The 22,417-nt window shown below is 46.7% G+C and overlaps 1 protein-coding gene across 2 annotated transcripts in view; it reads right to left on the bottom strand.

The window, feature by feature from the left end:
* crtac1b (cartilage acidic protein 1b) overlaps nucleotides 1-22,212 on the bottom strand; it is a 200,243-nt gene extending 178,031 nt beyond the window's left edge. The window contains exons 1-2 of one of the 2 annotated variants that reach the window (XM_052027207.1): nucleotides 22,120-22,212; nucleotides 21,434-21,647 (exon numbers count right to left, since the gene is read on the bottom strand). In XM_052027207.1, the coding sequence (XP_051883167.1) occupies nucleotides 21,434-21,647; nucleotides 22,120-22,150 (245 nt within the window). In that variant the 5' untranslated portion in view covers nucleotides 22,151-22,212. The remainder of the gene's footprint in view (nucleotides 1-21,433; nucleotides 21,648-22,119) is intronic. The other variant, XM_052027206.1, reaches the window with a different exon arrangement.
* Nucleotides 22,213-22,417: the final 205 nt, after the last annotated feature.

Here is a 22,417-nt window from a genome sequence, read left to right as displayed (position 1 = left end):
GAGACAACGTCATCAGCCTACCCAATGCCAACTAAAAAAGCTTACTGGCAACATCTAGCCGTAGGATCTTGCTATGCAAAAACTGGCTGCTGCACTTGCTCTGTAACAAAAACGGCCAAACTTCGAAGCCAGTTCACTGGTTGCAAAGTTCAGAATGCATGATGTTAAATAAAAGATTTATTTATTTAGGAAGGATGTTAGTAAGTTGGGAGCAGTTCAGAGGAGCTTAACTAGATGCATTGTTGGGATGGGCAGGTTGTCTGACAAGGAAAGGTTGGACCTCCTGGCCTGTCAACCACCAGAGTTTAGAAGAGTGAGATAATACTTGTTGAAACGTAGATCCCAAGGGTCTTGACTGGATGGGTGATTCCTCGTGGGAGAATCTGGAACTAGCAGTGTCTATTTGAGAATAAGGGGTGAGGCACCGCTTTCCTCTCAGAGAGCTGTAGATTTCAAACTCTGCTCCACAAAGAGCAAACGTTTTTAAGGCAGAGGCAGACTGATTCTCGATACACAAGGGGATGAAGTGTTTCCAGGGGGTTAGGTGGGAACGGGGAGTTGACATTATAAAATGATGGCCTGCTCATGCTTTGTACATCTGTATTTTATTCAGCAGGCATTTGTCCTCCAGCACATACAGACAGTAGCTTGTGTGCATTGCATCCCCCTTTGTGAAATTCTATTCGAATGACTCCAGTTGAGTAAATTTTAGAAGGAGAATTCCATTCACAGGTGGCATGCAAATTGGGCATGTTTTTTTTGAAATGACATGAATGGCTCCAGGGCTGTGATTGCCCACTCCCTGATTATATTGACTAACCAATCCCTGCTCTTATTAACATGATGAACAATGCTACAGACAGCTGGATTTAGCGGTACGACCCGTAGGTATGTGACCAAGAGGGTGTGTGTGGGAAATCGAGTGTGCACAAGAGTTCAAGGGCGAGTGTGTGTGTGTGCGTGCAATTGCAGAACAACTCTGGTCAGACTGGAAGGGTGACCCGGAGCTTCCTGACACTTTTATTGTCCACTCCACTCTGACCTCTGCCTTGGGTCTCCTACAATGAAGGAGAGTGTACATAGTCATGGTGTGGGCCCCACATCTAAGGAAGGATGTGCTGGCATTGGAGACGGTCCAGAGGAGATTCACAAGAATGATCCCAGGGATGAAAGAGTTAATGTATGAGGAGTGTTTGATGTCTCTGGGCCTGTACTCACTGGAGTTCAGAAGGATGAGGGGGGAATCTCATTGACACCTATTGGATACGGAAAGGCCTGGATAGAGTGGACGTGGAGAGGATGTTTCCAGTAGTGGGAGAGTCTAGGACCAGAGGGCACAGCCTCAGAATAGAAGGACATCCCTTTAGAACTGAGATGAGGAGGAATTTCTTTAGCCAGAGGGTGGTAAATCTGTGGAATTCATTGCCACAGACGGCTGTGGAGGCCAAGTCATTGGGTGTATCTAAGGCGGAGGTTGATAGGCTCTTGATTAGTAAGGGCGTCAAAGGTTACGAGGAGAATGGGGTTGAAAGGGAAAAATAAATCAGCCATGATCGAGTGGCAGAGCAGACTTGATGGGCCGTATGGCCTCATTCTGCTCCTACATCTCACGAGACACTCGAGGCACAGCACCTCATCCTCTGTTAGGACACATTACAGATTCCCGGACTCCCTGAATTAAAACCTTTCCCAACAATCCGCCTCTCCACCCTTACGCTTCCAACATTCCATTTTTCCTCTTCTGATGGTTTCAGATTTCGTCTGTTCCCTCTCCTTCCTTCACCCCTCCCTCTGCAACTTAACACCAATTTCATATCTAACTTTTCCCACTTCCGATGAAACGTCACCTTCCCGAAACGTCAGCTCTGTTCCTCCCTCCATGGGTGCTGCCCGAACTGCTGAGTGTTTCCGGCGTTAACTGTATTTTTTTTTCAGGTTTGCAGTATCTGCAGTGTTTTGCTGCTGGTGTAACTGACCACCAGGAGAGGGAAGTGTGTACATCAGTGCAAATGCACAAGGTGCTTGTGCTCTGAGAGGGGCTGTGCCTGGGTGATTGGTTTATTATTGTCACATGTGATACAGTGAAAAGCTTTGTCTGCGTGCCATCTGGGTAGATGAGAATCAGGTTTATTATCACTGGCTTATATGAAGTGAAATGTGTTGTTTTGCAGCAGCAGTGCAGTGCAAAAACATAAAATTACTATAAATTACAAAGTAAATAAACAGTGCAGAAAAGAGGGATAACGAGGTAGAATTCATGGACCGTTCAGAAATCTGATGGCGAAGGGGAAGAAGCTGTTCCTGAATCGTTGAGTGTGGGTCTCCAGGCTCCTGTACCTCCTCCCTGATGGTAGTAACGAGAAGAGGGCATGTCCCGGGTGGTGAGGGTCCTTAGTGATGGATGCCGCCTTGTGGCACCACCTCCTGAAGATGTCCTCAATCATTCCATACACAAGTACATCAAAAGAAAAGCAATAATGCAGAATGTAGTGTTAGAGTTCAGAGAAAGTGCAGTGTAGGTAGACAAATAAAGTGCAGGGGCCATGCCGAGGTAGGTCGAGAGATACAGAGTTATTTCTTTAGTGTATAAGAGGTTCATTCAAGAGTCTGATAACAGCGGAATAGAAGCTGTCCTTGAGCCTGGTGGTATATGTTCTCAACTTTTATATCTTCTGCCCAATGGAAGGGGGGAGGTGACCAGGGTGTGTGCACACTTGTGAATAATTTCTCTGGATACGATGCACAGGTTGCAAACTCCATTAGTACACAGCACTGCCTTATATTCAGATCCATGCTCAAGAATTTTTCTCTTTTGAAGGTTCGAGCATAAACATCTAATTGGATTTCACTGCCTGCACGTCTAACAAGCAATGGGCAACATAATACAAACTGTCAGTCACGATTATAGCCCAGTAAGCTGATAAATCTCCACAAGGATCCCAGTGCTAATCAGCATCACCTAATCAGTAATTCATAGGAAACAAACAATCGATTGAAACCAAGGCAGTGGGAGCACAGTATAAATGTGTGTGTCGTAAAACACAAGAAAGGAGAGTTATATCAAAACTATTCAAATGAACAGAATGATTTAAACAACAGTTTAGGCTTAACGTACTGGAAATGCTTAGATGCCTCTGGAGAGCTCCTGTTTCATGGCTTCTGCTTAGAAATACATTTGTGTCTCTTCAAGAAAATATACAGTGAGCACTAATTGAATTGGAGGTTGGTGTTCAAATGGCTTAAAGTCTCCCTCCTTGTAGGCCATTTTGTTTTGCCCATGGACAGGGACGCACTGGTATGGCAGTTGTAGTGGGTGATGCAATGATTATCCCAGCCTCTGGGGTCCCAACAGCGATGTCATTGAAGGTGTGATGTCCCAGATGTGGCCACCTCTGTACTGTAGGCAAAAATCTGCAGATGCTGGAAACCCGAAACAAATACAGAGAATGCTGGGAACACTCAGCAGGTCAGGCAGTGTCTGTGGAGAGAGAAAAACAGGCAATCTTCTAGGCTGATAACCTGGAGGCCCTTGTTGGTTGCCCTGAAAAAAAAGTTTTGAAAACTTGCCTGTCCATTTCAAAGGGCCGTCTAAAGCCAACCATGTGGAGATTGGAGTCACAGAGGCCAGACTTTCCAGAAGCACAAGGACATAAGAAATAGAAGCAGGAGAAGGCCATTCGGCCCCTCATGACCACTCCACCATTCAATGAGATCGTGGCTGATCTTTTACCTCAGCACCACTTTCCTGCACTGACCCCTTATCTCTTGATTCCCCAAACATCTACAGACCTCATTGAATGCACTCAATGACACAGCCAGCTGAGTTAAGAATTCCAGATACCCAGCATCCACTGGTTCATCAAGTATCCACTCATCTCTCCAGATGAAGGATTTCGACCCAAGACGCTGACTGCCCATTTCCCTCCACAGATGCTGCCTGACCCGCTGAGTTCCTCCAACATCTTGTTTGGTGCTCCAGAGTCCACCACCTGCAGTCTCTTGTATCTCCATCTTGTCATCTCTTCCTGATGATCAATCCCTTATTTTGAGACTGTGAACACTAATTCGAGACATCCCAGAGAGATTTATCCCATAAAAGCCCCAAGAATCCTTCTTGTTTCAATGAGATTTCAGTCTTCTAGATGAGAAAAGCCAGTCAGTGTCACATCTCACAAATTAATTAAGAAAATCATCTGGGTGAATGATATTAATCATTCATCATAATCAAATCAAATGATATGATCATTCATCATAATCAAATCACAAATCAGACAGAACATTTCAGGATTTCAGTGAACCAGTTTGGTTTGTACAACAATCCTGTTGTTTCATGATCACTGTTAGTGAGGCTCGTTGATTTTGACTCCAGATTTAATTACTTGAATTTAAATTCCCCGGCTGACATTGTGGGATTTGAACTTGCATCTCTGGATCAATGGCTTAAGCCTCTGGTTGCTAATCCAGTAATTTACCCATTATGCTACTGCACCCCAGGGTGGTCTACTGATGAGGGTTTATGCAGTAACAGCTGCCAGCACTTTTGAAAAGAAAAGATTGGTTAACCTAACCAGACTAGATCCTGCATCAGACCCATTTTACTTGTTTAAACAAGACTTTCTCCTCCAAAGATTGTTCACGAGTTAATCTAATGCTTGGGTATCAGAGCAACAGTACTTCAGGTATGCTTTGTTAAAAAAGAAAGCAGTGATAAATGATCATTGTGCCCGAACAAAAGCAAAGGAACTTTAAAATATTTACAAAGTTCAAGACAGTTTCATTATTAAACAGCACGCTTAAAAAATGAAGATAAAACTTTAAATGGCAACTTTCCCAATGAAGGGGCTTTCAGGCAAATTATTAATAATTAATACATTGTTAATCAGTGGAGAAAAGCCCTATAAACAGGCAGTATACTTATATAATTTATGGATCTACATTCTGAGAAATCAGATTTAAAAAGAAATTTCAAAACACCATCAGTTCATTCCCTTCCTCCGCCATTGCAAAGCTTGTCAACGTAAATCTCTCCTTTAAACATCTCCCACTAGTAATTATTCCATTCATTTAATGGAGGGGTTGGTGCTGATGCTGCAATCTACCCAAAGAAAACAGGAATCCTCTGTTAAATTGAACCCACCAAAGCGAGAAACTTGCAGTGAACAAACTGAAATAATGGACAGATTGAAAGGCCACTTTGGATTAACTGGCCAAGTATAACGATAATAATATTAGGAGCAGGAGTGGGCCCCCTGACCCTTCGAGCCTGCTCCGCCATTCATCAGAGCAAATCTTTTACCTCAGCACCACTATCCCCATATCCCTCGATTCCCTTAATATCATTCACCCAGAAAGTGTTGTGTGGGGAATTGTCTTATCATTTGTAAATCGTGTTGGGGTCATGAGGGCAGGGAACAACTTCTGGAATGAGGCGTACTAACCTGGAGATACTCCTTACTGTATTTCACTCTGCCAAAAAAAAAACCAAAAAGAACAACATTGCCCAACGGAAGTCCCAGCCACCCTGGTTTCTACTCCATCACAATTCTGCCTCATGGTATTTTATTCTACTTTACCCTAGCTACTTCTCCTCCCACCCCTTTGAAGATGCTTCTCTTCCAATTGATGACCTCCACTTTAGATCACTCCTCATCTTTCTCCTTCCTTCCATATTTCTTCCCAGAAGAGAAGTAGGCAAATCAGCCCATCACTTCCATGCCAGATCCTCCCCACCATCGGGAGTATCTACAGGAGGCGTTGCCTCAAGAAGGCAACGTCCATCATCAAAGATCCCCACCATCCGGGCCATGCCATCTTCTCACAGCTCCCATCGGGCAGGAGGTACAGAAGCCGAAGTCCCACACCACCAGGTTCAGGAACAGCTACTTCCCTTCAACCATTCGGTTCTTGAACCAACCGGCACATCTCTAATCACTGCCTCAGTATAGCAACACTGTGACCACTTTGCACTACAATGGACCTTTTTTTGTTCTAATTGTGTCCCTTCTTGTATAACTTTGTATAATTTATGCTGTTAATTGTGAAATTTTAATATCTCTGATGCTGTGTGCCTGTGATGCTGCTGCAAGTAAGTTTGTCGTTGTACCTGTGCACACATGTACTTGTGCATATGACAAGAAACACCACTTTGACTTTGAGATCACAGATCAATCCTATCCCATTACCAATTTTCCCTGGAGCCTATTCTCCCCACATTTCCATCATCTCGCCCCAGATTTCACCACTCATTTACACATGAGGAACAACTTACAGTGGCCAGTCAACCTACCAACACAAATCATCCATTGTTTTTGGTTTAATCATATTTGATGCAGAACTGTCTGTAACCCAAACTACCCGTAAGTGGGAAATGAACAGAAACGGTGTGTGGGAGAGGGTCACAGAAAAAGCGGTGACAGGGGAGCGGGCAGGCGCGGGAAGAGTGGCCACCAGCCGGCCTCACTGACTCAGTGAGCAAGCAAGTCTGCTCGGTGTTCCCACCTGTGCTCGGCGCCACCCAGCCCCTGAGTGCTGGGGGGGGGCGCGGGAAAGAAGAAGGCACGGGAAAATGCCCCATTCCCACCCAACAGAAGGTACCTGCAGCCCCACAGCAGCTGGCACATCCATCCCGCCAGTCTCCCTAACACATCTGTATGTATACGGTGTCATAAGTCGGGTGTTCATAACACGAGGAGGACCTGTACTGACTTTTGATACAAATTTAATGACTTGTGTATGATGCACAGGCTAAAATTTCCAACTTCGCAGTCAAAATTAAACCTAGAGGAATGGTAAATAATGAGGAAGGTAGATGTAGGTAGCAGTGAGGAGACACCAGAGACTGCAGATGCTGGAACCTGGAGCGAGATTCTTCTTCTGATCCTCTGGTCTTCCCACTTTTGTGCCTTTTACGCACACTACCCCCACAGCCCCCAATTTCTTCCCCTCCTGGTTCCATCCACCTACCAGCTCTACAGCTCCCCCCCTCCCCCAAATCTGGTCCTGGTTCCTTCTGCTCTTCACCTCTCCCCTAGAGGTTCCCATTATCACCTTCTTTACTGATCAGATTCCAGCACTGGCAGCCTTCATGTCCCCACTTATCACCCTCCTAGCTGTCTCCACCTTCACTGTCCCCTCCCTCCACCTCCCTCCTCCTCTTTTTGTTTGTCTACCTGCACCTATCACCCACCTGCCTCTGTCTCCCAACTCCCATCCCCACCTGCCTCCTTCTGCCATCACCCTTCACCCCCTCCTTGGTCCACCAATCACCTACTGGCCCCTGTCTCACCCCACCCCTCTCCTCTATCCTGGCCATCTTTCCTCTCTTACTCGTGGTCCTGAAGCAGGGTCTCGACCAGGATCGTCGACAATTCCTCTCCCCCCACAGATGCTGCTCGACCCGCTGAGTTCCTCCAGCAGATTGTTTGTTGCTCCAGATTCCAGTGTCTGCCGTCTCCTGTGACTTCACCTTGCTGAATGAGTATTGGTAGAGGGGAACTGGTCAGGTCACTGTTACAGGAATAAGTAAAAGGCCGTCAGTCCCTCAGTGTGGGATGGAGGTGTAGAGGGGTTGGACGTTCATGAAGACCAGGGAACTGGAAACTGTCAGAGTGCCGGAGGGCATCAAGGGGTGTTGCAGGTGTGAGTGGGAAGGGGTTGGACCAGAGGATAAAGGATGGAGTCAAGGTTGGAAGAAGTAAGTGTGGTGGGGAAAGAGCCGGCTGGAACAGTGGGTCTACCTGGGCAGTGCTGTTGTGGAGCCTGGGCAGGAGTGGGCTGTGTGGGGCTGGGGAGAGGGAGGGGGAGACTCCATTAAGTAAGCACTTTGAACCATTTCACAGTGCTTCTCATACAATGAGTTCAACTGCTGCTGTTCAAACAAACTAAATGTTTCCCATTTAAACAGTTCAACAGAAAAATCCATCATTAATTTAGAATGAAACCACGTAGCACATCCCTGCAGTTTTAATTGCTTTTTTTTGTTTTATTGTAGATTTCACCAAAGTGTAATGGGTGGGGAGATAACCACATGTCCCAGGGCATGGATTCTGTAATTAGGTGTCTGTGGGAAGTGGGGGTGGGGAGATGATTTGTAGCCCCTCCATTATGAAGACTGTGAATGGGGAATACCAGGATTGATGTCCCACACACTGCTCATGGAATTAAAGGATTCCTGCAGCCCCTATGATTGGTTCATCACCAATTCATGATCCAATTTTCTAGAAGTGAACCAGCTATGTGAATTTCCTTCAAATATTTTCCAGTTTCCTTCAGAAAGCTCCTGTTGAACTTGCCCCCATTACAGCAGGTCCCAGATCAGAGAGACACACTGCAGAGATATCCCAGGCTTGGCAAGACAGTCAACAATCCAGTTCAAACCCGACCATAGCTGGTGTCTCTGTTGTGTGATCTAAACCCACCCTCAAGGGGAAGGGTACCTGTGGAAGCCTGAGTTTCAGCACCCTATTGGCAGGTAAGGAGATGGTTTATACCCAGAGAAATTCATGACCAGGCTGTGTCAAGAGTCCTTATGGCCCAGTGGGAGTCCAATCTGTCCATCGATTACTCATGGTTCCCAGCTCTCGCTCCCTAGCCCTGCAGACCCACATCCCAGTTCTGTTTAACTGTGGGGAGGGGTTCTGCCTCCGGGCAGTGAGTTCAAGGCACCAACTCAACTCTAATCCTTCTACCAGTTCTAGGTACCAGTTCTACCATGGATACAAAGGTGTGGTCAACATTTCAGGGCTTCGACCATAGCTTTGCCTCCACAGATGCTGCTCGACCTGCTGAGTTCCTCGAGAAGATTGTTTCTTTTTTGCTCCAGATTCCAGCATCTGTAGTCTCTTGTGTCTCCAGTTAACCACTCTAACCTGCCCCATCAAAAGGCCATGGCTCTTTTACTAATTAGTGACTACATGTTATTGGTTATAAGGCACCTTGGGACACAAGGTTTTAGAGCAATTCCTCAGAAACAAAAATCTTTCTAATGTTTTGTTGATGATCTTGGGAAGGGCTTGAGGAGTCAGGAGGTGAATCAGAAACAGATTTCTTTTCACTGACATATGTTGTGAAATTTGTTGTTTTGCGGCAGCAGTACAGTGCAAGATGTAAAAATTACTGAAAATTACAAAAAAATTAAATAGTGCAAAAGAGGAATAACGAGGTAGTGTTCATGGACCATTCAGAAATCTGATGGCAGAGGGGAAGAAGCTGCTCCTGAATCATTGAGTGTGGGTCTTCAGGCCCTTGTACCTCCTCCCAATGGTAGTAATGAGAAGACGGCATGTCCTGGATGGTGAGGGTCCTTAATGATGGATGTCGCCTTCTTGAGGCACCGCCTCTTGAAGATGCCCTCGATGGTGGGGAGGGTTGTGCCCGTGATGGAGCTGGCTGAGTCTACAACCCTCTGCAGCCTCTTGAGATCCTGTGCATTGGAGCCTCCATACCAGGCAGACGCAACCAGTCAGAATGCTCTCCACCGTACATCTGTAGAAATTTGCAAGACTCTTTGGTGACAAACCAAATCTCCTCAAACTCCAAATGAAGTAGGGCCACTGACGTGTCTTCTTCATGATTGCATCAATGTGTTGGACCCAGGATAGATCCTCTGAGATGCTGACACCCAGGAACTTGAAGCTGCTCACCCTTTCCACCGCTGACCCCTCAATAAGGACTGGTGTGTTCTCCTGACTTCCCCTTCCTGAAGTCCACCATCAATTCCTTGGTCTTGCTCACGTTGAGTGTGAGGTTGTTGTTGCAACACCACTCAACCAGCCGATCTATCTCACTCCTGTACGCCTCCTCGTCGCCATCTGAGATTTTGCCAACAACAGCGGTGTCATCGGCAAATTTAAAGATGGTGTTTGAGCTGTGCCTGGCCACACAGTCATGAGTGCAGAGACAGTAGAGCAGGGGGCTAAGCACGCATCCTTGAGGTGAGCCTGTGTGACTGTCAGCGAGAAAGAGATGTTATCACTGATCCGCACTGACTGTGGTTTCCCGATAAGGAAGTCGAGAATCCAGCTGCAGAGGGAGGTACAGAGCCCCAGGTTTTGAAGCTTGATTATTAGTACTGTTGTCCAGGTGAAAGGTAAGGCTGGGCAGAAGTGGACACCATGGGCAATGGTCCGGTCCAGCACAATAACCACCCCACCCAGCTCGGTACATTGACCAGGTGAGCTCCAGGAATTCCATCGCTCTGTTTGCCTCACGAGGTTCTGCCATCAGCCCTGTGTTCCCTTGGTCCTGAAGGGTATTTATTCAGGAGAATTGATGGCCCATATCACCAGCACAGGTCTGGTGAGAACAAAAAAAAATAAATCGGCACTCGATTATCTAGAGAGCCCACGTCCATTATTGGAAAGTTCTGAATCAATAGAGAGATATTTGTACGCTGGCTTCAAACTGAATTTCATCTGAAGAGCTTGGTTGTCATGGTAGCATGTTTATCAAAAGACAAACATACTCATACACAGGTTGATGCAAGGACCACTCCGTACTCTCCTGGTTTGCTGCCTCTATCACACCTGCTCTGGCATTGGCATCGTTACTGCCTCAGATACGTCTTCCTGCTTCCTGGGCCGAGAATCCCCCCCAACTCCAGGGGACTGGAGGGTCTTCAACCATGTCCGTTCCATCACTGTCACCCCTCCACCCATCTCCCAGAACGGCCAGAGGGCTCCCCTTGTCCTCACGTTCTGTTCCACCAGCCTCCACATTCAATGGATCTCCTCCTATTTCCTCATTGAATTTAACTATTACAGCACAGGAGGCCATTCAGCCCATCGTGTCCATCAAAGCCATTCCATCACCTCTTATTTCCTTTGCATCCCTTTCTGTGCTGAACACAATGTCAAATTAAAGCTTCTGCCTGCACATGATCCATATCCTTCATGTCCATGTGTCTGTCTAAATGCCTCTTAACACCACTATGATACCCACTTCCACCACATCCCCGGCAGCCCGTTCTAGGCACCCACCACGTGTGCAACAAAAAATGCCCCGCACATCACCTTTAAACTTTCCCCCTCTCACCTTAAATGTGTCCTCTAGTATTTGACAGTTCCACCCTGGAAAAACGATTCTGACTGTCTATCCTATCTATACCCCTCAATTTTCTAAACCTCTATCAGGTCTCCCCTCAGCCTCCGACACTCCAGAGAAAACAACCCAAGTTTGTCCAACTTCTCCTCATAGTTAATACCCTCTAATCCAGGCAGCATCCTCGTGAACCTCTTCTGCACTCTCTCCAAAGCCTCCACATCCTCCTGTAATGGGGCAACCAGCACTGCACACAATAAAGCACACTTCTAACACTCTGAAGGGTCTGTTCCTGCATCACCCCCTGGCCCACATTTCCATTACCCCCAGAACAATGCTATTTTCTACTGCAGCTTCCCATGCAACATCTGCCTGTCCATCTCCCCATGCCCAATGAGTGCCTGAAGAACCGTAACCTGCAGGTCTGGTGGGGGGGGGGGGGGAGCGCAGTGGGGCCAAGAGCTGGGAAAAGGGAATGGGCTGGGCTGCTCTTCCTTCACTGGAATAGGTACAATGGGCCACATGCTGTGCAGTGACTTAATTGGCACCCCATCTGCCAGCTTAATTGGCAGATGGGGTGCCAATTAAGCTGGCAGCTTTGCCCGAGGGGTCTCAAGGTTCAAGGTGTTGGAGTTGCTCCATCCAGGCAATTGGAGAGTATTCCATCAAACTCCTATCTTGTGTCTTGTGGATGGTGATTAAGCTTTGGGGAGTCAGGAGGTGACTCACAGGCATTGGGCATTTGGTCAGCATGGATCAGCTGGGACCATTTCTGTGCTGTGTGACTCTGACATAGGATGATCTGCTTGTGTAGCCACAGTTATGTGGTTGGTCCAGCTGAGCTTCTGGTCAAAGTCGCATTTGTCATCTGCACAAGTCCATGTGTGCACGGGTGCAATGGGAAACTTACTTGCAGCAGCATCACAGGCACAGAGCATCAGACAAGCAGCATTCACAAGAAAAACAGAAATTAAACATATTTCTTACAAGAAAGAACACAATTACAACAAGAAAAAAAACAAAGTCCATTTTAGTGCAATGTGATCATACTGTTGACCAACTCTGATGATTGGGGTTGTGCCGGTTGGTTCAAGAACCGAATGGTTGAAGGGAAGTAGCTGTTCTTGAACCTGGTGGTGTGGGGACTTCAGGCTTCTGTACCTCCTGCCCGATGGTAGCTGCGAGAAGATGGCACAGCCCGGATGGTGGGGATCTTTGATGATGGATGTCGCCTTCTTGAGGCAGCACCTCCTGTAGATACTCCTGATGGTGGGAAGGGATGTGCCCGTGATGCATTGGGCTGAGTCAAGTGACCCTCAGGATGTTGATGGTGGGACACTAATGCATCAACCACTCTAAGCAGCACATTTACACCGATGCTAAGTTTCTACTTCCTGCATTACTTTTCAATTCAATTGGAAGTGACTGCATTCCATCAGTGATCCAAGTGAAAGCTGGGACAGGTTGAACATTCCCTGAATTTCACTGCCAACAGAGGAAATCCAAATATCAACACTTCCTATTTAATTCTGTAGCTACCCCAATCTATGCAGTGATATCAAAGCAGGGAAAACCACAACACAGAGCAGAGTGTGGAAAAATAACTAATTACAGGAAATATTCTTGGACACAAGGAACTGTAGATGCTGGAATCTGGAGAGAATAAAATCTGCTGGAGGAACTCAGCGGGTCAGGCAGCATCTGTGGAGGGAAACGGACAGTCGACGTTTCGGGTCAAGACCCTTCATCTGGAAGGAAGAGAGGGGAGAGAGCCGGTATAAAGGGGTGAGGGGAAGGGATGGAGCAAGAGCTGGCAGGTGATAGGTGGATCCAGGGGAGGAGGGGTGATTGGCAGATCGAGTTAGGTCAGGGAGGGAAGGGTGGAAATGGTGAGAGGGTGGGGCAGAAACATTCTTGGATAACTTGATCTTAATGCACAGCACAGAAGCAGACCATGCGGCCTAAAAGAAGGATGTGATTAAACGAGACGGCGGAGAAAAGATTGACAAGGGACTGGAAGGTTTGGGTTGTGAGGAGACATTGGAAAGGCCGGGACCATTTCCCCTGGAGCAAAGGACGCTGAGGGGTGACATTATAGAGGTTTGTAAAAATCACAAGGGGCATAGATAGGTGGATGGTCACAGGGTAGGGAATCTAAAACTAGAGGGCACAGGTTTAAGGTGAGAGGGGAAAGATTTAAAGCGGATCTGAGGGGCAAGTTTTCCCCCACACAGAGGGTGGCAGGTATATGGAACGAGCTGCCAGAGGAAGTGGTAGAGGTGGGTACAATGTTTAAAAGGTTTGGACAAATTCATGGGTTGGAGGGATATGGGCCAAACAGAGGCAAATAGGACTAGCTTTTTAAAAAATATATTCATTCAAGGAATGTGGGCTTTGCAGGCTAAGCCAGCATTTAATTGCCCGTCCCTAGTTGCCCTTGAGAAGGTGGTGGTGAGCTGCCTTCTTGAACCACAGCAGTCCTTGAGGTGTGGGTGTACCCAGTGTTGTTAGGGAGGGAGTTCCAGGGTTTTCACCCAGCCACAGTCAAGGAATGGCAATGTATTTTGAAGTCAGAGTAGGTAGGCATCTTGGTTGACATGGCCAAGTTGGGCCAAATGGCCTGTTTCCATGCTGTATATTATCAATCAGGCCTGTGCAAGCTCTTTGAATGAACTGGGGACATAAGAGACTGCAGATGTTGGAATCTGGAGCAACAAACAAGAAGCCAGAGGAACTCAGCGGGTCGGGCAGCATCTGTGGAGGGAAATGGACAAATCAGTCCAGATGAAGGGTCTCAACCCGAAACATTGACTGTCCATTTCCCTCCACAGATGCTGCCTGACCCGTTGAGTTTCTCCAGCGTTTTGTGTTTTGCTCTTTGAATGAACTGTTGACTGGACCCACTCCCCTGCCTCTTCCCCATAACCTTGTAAACATTCTCTCTCACTGTTCTCAGTCACGTTCATTCACCTCTAAATCATCTGCTGCTCACCTTCACTCAGTGGCCCCTGCTAACTCAGTCCCTGCCACTGAAACAGTTGCTCCTTACTGTCACATCAAAGCCTTTAATGACTCTGAGCACCTCTATGACATCTCCATTAAGTCTGAAAGAAAAGCTTGCATCTCAATTGTGTCATTCACAAGCTCAGGATGAGCCAAAGACCTTGCCGCCAGTGAAGTTCTGTTGTGGTGCAGTCACTTCTGTAACGTCAGAAATATGGCAGCTGATATGTGCAAAGCAAGATCCCAGAAACAGCCGTGGGATGGTGAGTGAACAATCTACCTACAGCTCCTCTGGACAGATCCACTGCGATTAACGAGCCCCACCCTCCCTCTCTCAGCCACGTGTCAGTTTCCCTTGGGTCTCCACAGACCTCTTTGGACTCCCCACCACTCCCTCCCCAATTTAAAGCAAGTTCTGATGGAAGGTCATTAACCTGAAACATGGAACAGTACAGCACAGGAACAGGCCCTTCAGCCCACAGTCTCTGTGCTGAACTAAACTAAATCCCTTCTGCCTGCACATGATCCATAGCCGTCCATTCCCGGCATGTTCATGTGTCTTTCTAACAGCCTCTTAAACATCACTGTTGTATCTGCTTCCACCCCCACCCCTGACAGCCCGTTCCAGGCACCCACCGCTCTAAAAAAAAACACCTGCCCTGCGCGTGTCCTTTAAACTTTCCCCCTCTCGCCCTAAATATATGTCCTCTGGTATTTGACATTTCCACCCTGGAAAAAGTTTCTGACTGTCTACCCTATCTATGCCTGTCGTAATTTTATAAACTTCTATCAGGAATGTTAACTGTTTCCCTCTGCACAGACGCTGCCTGGTCTGTGGAGTCAGGTGAGACTGCAGATGCTGGAAATCTGGAGCAACAAACTATCTGCTGGGGGAACTCAGTGTGTCAGGCAACATCTATGGAGGGAAACGGACAGTCAACGTTTCAGGTCGAGACCTTTCATCAGTGCTTTGCCTGCTTTTATTTCTTATTTCCAGCTTAGTTGGTTGTGTTTTTAGTGATGCTGATTGAGGAATAACCATTGATCAGGACACTACTTTTCTTGAAAATAACACTACAGGACCCTTTACATTCAGATGGAGCCTTTGGGTTAGAACCTTGTCTGAGAAACTCCTTTGACAGTGCGACTCCCACTCAGTACCAGACAGGAGTTACCTTCCAGACATTGGTCAAAGGCTGTGCTCCAACTTTGGTCTCTCGGTGCACCTCAGTCCACTGTTGGCAGCTGTACCTTCAGCTGCTGGGGCCCCCCAAGCTCTGGAGTTCCCTCCCCAACCTCTTCCCTTAATAGTTTGACCAGCTTTTGGTCACTTATCCCAATACCTCTTAGTGTTACTCATTGTTACTTTGATTCAATAATGTCCCACCCAAACGCCTTGGGACATGCACCAGTGTTCAGGGTGATCTGGGCAATGCTAAATTCAGGTTGGGGGTGTACAAAACATTGGTTAGACTGCACTTGGAGTATCGTGCACAGTTCTGGTCACCATACAACGGGAAGGATGTGGTAGCATTAGAGAGAGTACAGAAGAGGTTCACCAGGATATTGCCTGGAATGGAGGGCTGCAGTTATAAGGAGAGATTGGACAGGCTGAGTTTGTTCTCACTGGAACATCGAAGGCTGAGGGGTGACCTCAGAGAGGTTTATAAAATTATGTGGGGCATAGATAGGGTAGATAGAGTCTTTTTCCTGGGGTAGGACAGTCTAGAGGTAGAGGGCACAGGTTTAAAGGAGAGAGGGGAGATATCTGAGGGGCAAGTTTTTCCACACAGAGGGTGGTGGGTATATGGAACGAGCTGCCAGAGGTAGAGGCAGGTACAATTACAGCAGTTAAAAGTCACTTGGATAGGAAAGGCATAGAGGGATATGGGCCAAATAAGATTTGTGCAGCTATGTATCCAGGTCAGCATGGACAAGGTGAGCCAAAGGGTCTGTTTCTGTTCTGACCAACTCCGACTCCTGCTTAGAGCAATCTACAATACCATGCAAGACTATTGCAAGAACCTGCAATACAATATACAGCAAGGGAAATTTTTGATCACAAACAACTAACATTGTCTCTTACAAAGTGGAACAGATTCCCCTCCATAAAATCATTCAGCACAGAAATAGGCCCTTCAGCCCATCATGTCTATGCTGACCATCAAGCACCCACCTAAAAGTTGGGATCCAAGTTGCGATCTGGCTGGTTAGATCCAAAACTGGCAGTGAGGGGAGGCAGAGGGTGGGGTGGAAGGTTTCTGATTGGAAGTCTGTGACCAGTGGTGTACTGCAGAGATCAGTGCTGGGACCCTTGTTGTTTGTGATATGGATTAACAGTTTGGATGTGAATGTAGGAGGAATGATTAGTAAAATTAATAGTGAAGAAGGTATAGTAAAGCAAGATATAGATCAGATGGAAAGTTTGGCAGAAAGCTAGCAGATGGAATTTAATCCCAACAAGTGCAAGGTGATACATTTTAGGAAGTCAAATCGGGTAGGATATATACAATAAATGGTAGGGCACTGAGGAATGTTGAAGAACAGAGAGACCTTGGGGTCAAAGTTTAGTTCTCTGAAAGTGGGGACCCAGGTGGACAGGGTGGAGAAGAGGTGGAGGCGGCGTACGGCACGTTTGCCTTCATAGGTCGGGGCTGAGAATACAAGAGTTGGGAGGTGATGTTGCGACTTTACAAAACACTGGTCAGATGCACACTGGACACTGTGTGCAGTTCTGGTCACCACACTGTAGGAAGGGTGTGATTGCACTGGAGAAAGTGCAGAGGAGATTCCCCAGGATGTTGCCTGGATTGGAGGACTGGTTATGGGAAGAGATTGGACAGGCTGGGCTCATTTCCCTGGAGCGGAGACTGAGGTGGACCCGACAGAGTATACAAAATAAACAGCATAGATAGGGTCGACAGTCAAAATCTTTTTCCCCATGGTAGGGGTATCATAAACAAGAGGGCATGGGTTTAAGATGAGAGGAAGGAGATTTAAAAAGGATTTGAGGAGATTTTTTTTAAATGCACAAAGTTGTTGATATTTGGAACTCATTGCCAGAGAAGGTGGAGTCAGATACAATTACTACATTTAAGAGACATTTGGACAGACACAAACACAAGGCGTAGAAGGATAGCATCCTGAGGGAAATGGGATTACTGTAGATGAGTGAATAGGTCATCAGGAACATGGTGGGCCAAAGGGCCTGTTTCCTTGCTGTATGACTCCATCCCAGGCAACGTTTAGGTGCATCTCCTCTGCACCCTGTCCATGCCAAAGTCTTTTCTGATCTTCTGCAACTTTGCAAGGATCACGGCGATCCATTTCCTACTCAGGTCTGAGCAAACCACTCAGGAGGTGTGCTGACTAACAGCTTGGAGCTCCACTAGTTATGTTTAGCAGGTTTTCTTCCCCCCAGTGCAACAGACCTTGAGCTGTTGAATCACCTGCTTCAGCCTCATTACTGGCCCAGTGTCACACTCAATGATAATGCTTTGTGCTGATTTTAACTCAAAACAATTGTTTTTTTCCCCCCTTTTCATACTTGCGGGGCCTTGTCATCTTGAACAGCACGCTGGTAGCTGTGTCAGAAGGTCAATGGTTCAAATACCACTCCTGACAGCTGCACAGTATTATCTGTGAAGCACAGAGGAGTTCGCCCAGACCCTTAGTCAATGTGCACCAGGAACTTACAGCTCACTGATTTCCCAGAGAGTTTTAGAGATGGAGGTGTGAGAGGTGCTACATAAATGCAAGTCTGCTTCCTGCCCCTCTAGGCTTCTGCAAGTATCCATCCTGTACCCGAGAACTCCATCACCTCAACTCCCTGGTGCATGCTTCCCTCCCAGCCAACCCAACCTTCCCCCTCTTCATCCCTCCACCTCACACAGGCCTGGCTGCTGGGACAGGAGGGAGGTAAACAGGATAGAAAGTTAGGGGGAAAATTTAAGGGAATTGGGTGGGGCCACACGCACACGCGCACGCACACGCGCACGCACACGCAGCAGTAGGTGCCTGGAACATGCTGCCAGAGGTGTTCATAGACTCAAGTCACATGGAAACAGGCCCTTCAGCCCAACTCATCCATGCCAACCAAGATGCCCATCTAATCCAGTCCCATTTGCCTGCGTCAGGCAGAACAGGGAATCGAGGTGACACAGCAGCTGACCATTTCAAATTGAATTCTAAGGCAGTGTTTCCTTCCATCAAGATTACTTCCAGATCCAGGTAGAGCCAAGTACCCGAGAGGTAATTTAAGCATCAAAATCCCAAGGACAGTTTAACACAAATAGTTGTTTTACCTCAAGGACCAAAGGAGAGAAGTACACCACAGAGAGCAGGAGACAGCCTCTCCTCACTCTCATTTTGGATCACAGGTGTGAGTGTGTTAGAGTCCTTTGAGCTGTCAGTTAAATGATGATTAGTCAATACATGAGCCTAAGGAACCAAGTTTTGGTGAGCTGTTTGGCCATAACAGGCTTCACAAATGAATCCCAGTCTACTTCATTACGAATTTGAGGAGATTTGGTATGTCACCAGAGACTCTTGCAAATTTCTGCAGATGTACGGTGGAGAGCATTCTGACTGGTTGCATCACCACCTGGTGTGAAGGCTCCAATGCACAGAATCGCAAGAGGCTGCAGAGGGTTGTAGACTCAGCCAGCTCCATCACGGGCACAACCCTCCCTGCCATCAAGAATATCTTCAAAAGGCGGTGCCTCAAGAAGGCGGCATCCTCACCACCTAAGGACCGTCACCACCTGGGACATGCCCCCTTCATGTTACTACCATTGGGGAGGAGGTACAGGAGCCTGAAGCCTGAAGAATAGCTTCTTTCCCTCCGCCATCAGATTGCTGAACGGTCCATGAACACTACCTCATTCCTCTTTTGTACTATTTGTGTTTGAACTTATAGTAATTTTTATGTCTTTATGTCTTTCCCTGTACTTCTGCCACAGAACAATGAATTTCATGACATACATCAGTGATAATAAACCTTGTTCGGAGCAGGAGTAGGCCACTCGGCCCCTCAAAGCCTCCCCCACCATTCAATACGATCAAGGCTGACCAATGCCAGGCCTCAACTCCACTTCTGTGCCAGATCCCCACAGCCTTCCAATCCCCTGATCTTTCAGAAACTTATTTCCCTTCTCTTTAAATATTTCTAATGATCTCACCTCCACAATCCTCTGGGGGAGAGAATTTCAGAGATTCACCACTTTTAGTGCGAAGAAATTTCCACGTAGCTCCATGCTAAATGACCGGTCACTTATCTTGAAGATACGAGCCGTTGTTTGTGAAGTTCCCACTAATGAGTAGCTGGACTGAGTTCTTGCCCCAGAGCAGAGGAGGAAGGTCTAGAGCTGAGAACTCTACTCCTTCAGAATCAGGGCACGACTCTTTTCTGACTTTGCAAAAAGACCGGCCATTGTAGCCCAAAATAACAAATCTGATTTTGAAATAAAAATCTATTGTAATTCGACAAGCCTGATAATGTACTCAGACTGAAGAAAAAGACATTTTAGATTAAACATTGCTTGGAGCCACATTATCATATTGATTTAAGATGGTTACATTTGATGCACGAGACCAGCAGATGGACACTCACACACAAACTGAACCAAATCCTGTTAAAATCTCTCGTGCAAGAACAATTCCCAACATTGTAACCTCTCCACACTGCAGAGAAACCACTCAGAAAATGAGCTGGATTAATCACATCCTCTTCCCCCACACACATACAGAAAGAACCATCTACCAGAACAGCTCTTTAAAATACCCGTGTTCTGCACAGCTAACACACACAGGGAGCAAACATTCTATACAGTGGAGCCCAACAATATTTCACAAAGGATTTATTTAAGTATTAGTTTAATGGAATTAGAGGGCAAAGCAGAGGGGCAAATAGAGTCATAGGGCAATACAGCATGGATACAGGCCCTTCGGCCCAACCAGTCCATGCCAACCACAGTCCCACCCAGCTAGTCCCAATTTCCTGCGTTCAGCCCATATACCTCCAAGCCCCACCCCTCCATGTACCTATCCAAATGTTTCTTAAATGATACTGTTGTACCTGCCTCACCCACTTCCTCTGGCAGCTCGTTCCATATACTCCCCATGCTCTGAGTGAAAAAGTTGCCCCTCAGGTCCCTTTTAAATCTTTCCCCTCTCACCCTAAATCTCTGCCCCTTGTTTTGGACTCCCCTACCCTGCAGAAAAGGCCGTCACCAACCACCTTGTCTGTGCCTCTCATAATTTTAAACACTTCTGTAAAGTCACCCTTGATTCTCCTACCTTCCAAGGAATAAAGACCCAGCCTGGCCAATCTGTCCCTCATGCCCTCTAGTCCTGGCAACATCATCATAAATCTTCTCTGTGCTCTAAACTAAAATAGATTTAAGTTTGAAAGTGGCTTTCAGATGCAAATGTGAATTTTCACACAACATGCAATCTCAGTGAAACCCTGGCAAATTTTCATGTACTGAATTTTTGGGTTTTCTTTTTGGAATTTGCAGTTTCTTTTTAAAAAATGTATGTGATATCTGCAATGGCACTACAGAAAGTCATCTGGTGCTGTTGGGAGATGTTCAATTTCAACTTCCATATGATAACTTCAGCCAGGAGTTTGCTCCTCCCGGACACTTTCTTCCCCAATCTGAGCTCCAGAAGTAACCCTAGAGACTGGTGTTCACTCAGTTGTCCCCGTCTCCAAGAAACAGAGTCAAAAGAAAAAACAGATGGAATGATGGATGAAATGTTGCAGAGAGAGATGGAGATGGTGTGAAAAATCTGAAGTAACAGCAGATATTATCTTGGCAGATAGATGGGGCAGAGTCACCAGAGGTGCTGTAGGGAACGGCACAAGAACTGGCAAAAAAAATAACAGGCAGGAAAGAGGCAAGGTTTTGCACCCAAGATCGTCATACAATGATACCATGTTGTGCGTTAAACAGGGACGGTAGTTTGCATCACCAATCCCCCTTGAAAGGGAATTACTTACACACATGAACCTGCACAGTGTCATTTTATACACATACATTTCACATTGGCACAAATAGTTTGCAGATATTTACATCAGTATACTTTACATATAACCCAAAGAATGCACCCAAAATATCCCACATACATGGGAGCATGTATGAGGATAACCACGTATGACCTTTGCATGCAAATATATCTCATACAGATGAACATGGCCATTAGACACAGTTTATGCAGAATATAGCAAGGCTTATATTTCACGTACATTTTCGCACATTGTAGGAGCACTGACTTTATGTGGGCGTATAAAGTTATACCTCACATACAAAGACCTTATCATTGAGGAAGATGTATTCTGTACCCCACCCGAGCCACACACAGTTGGTGATACAGGGTCTGACACACCTACCCCGCCACCACTATCTCCAGACTTCCATCGTTGTCCACGTCAGACACGGCCACGCCGTAATTCAGCTGGGTCGGGTTGTTATCGTAATCGGGAGGGAGAAGGGAGTCTGTCGCGGCGGTGAAGATGGGTTCGGGTCTCTGCGGGAGCCCCGGCGGCACCAGGCAGAAGAGAGCAGCGAGTGACAGAGGCAACATCGCGGCGTGCTTCAGGCGGGCTGCAGGACAGAGGACACCGGTTAACGCTCACCGTCCAGGCACCAGTCTGACCATCAGGGTGGCAATTTTAATTTAATTAGCAATCAACAAAAAAAAAGTTCACTTTAAAAATGCCTCCCTCCATTCCCCTCACAAACTTCCAACGGATTGAAAGGATGTCTATACCATGCTCTGTATAGACATTAACCCATTCAGTACAAGGGCTTGATTCTGTCACTAACCGCTTCAATGATGGTTAGAATAATTTTGCTCGTGGGTCTTTAAACTTCCCAATAATTAACTTAGAAACTTAATAATTAAACACACAGATGAATTTCTGGTACAAAATTTACACTCAATTACCTTTTGCAAACCCATTTTGTACACACACCACAGGATATGTCACTACATTATTAAAGTGGTTTCACATTTCAACAATGGATCGTTTTTTTTGTTTAAAAGATATTAGAAGTGAAGGCTTGTGATACTTACAACTGTGCAGTTTCCGAGAGCTCTTGCCCATGTAACAACAGAACCACCGCTCCCTCTCGTAGTCCGGACCCTACCCTCGCACCGCCTCATGTCTCGTTTTAAGGAATATTCTTCTTATGCAAGATCCTTACATAATGCAACGTCCAATCACGGAGCACCTTCGGCTCTGACTGACACCCCCCACATACCTCTGGTCCAATGAGATCCGATCCGGTGGGCGGGGCCTCCATTGATGGACCTCTTGGCAACAGGGAGGCACAGTCAGATCCCAGAAAGTCCGGGGTTGGGTTGGCTGGCT

Source organism: Pristis pectinata, chromosome 12 (genome assembly GCF_009764475.1).
Source record: "Pristis pectinata isolate sPriPec2 chromosome 12, sPriPec2.1.pri, whole genome shotgun sequence".
NCBI classification, from domain to species: Eukaryota; Metazoa; Chordata; class Chondrichthyes; order Rhinopristiformes; family Pristidae; genus Pristis; species Pristis pectinata.
Note: the sequence above shows the minus strand (reverse complement) of the source record. Positions and strands in the feature narration are given on the sequence as shown.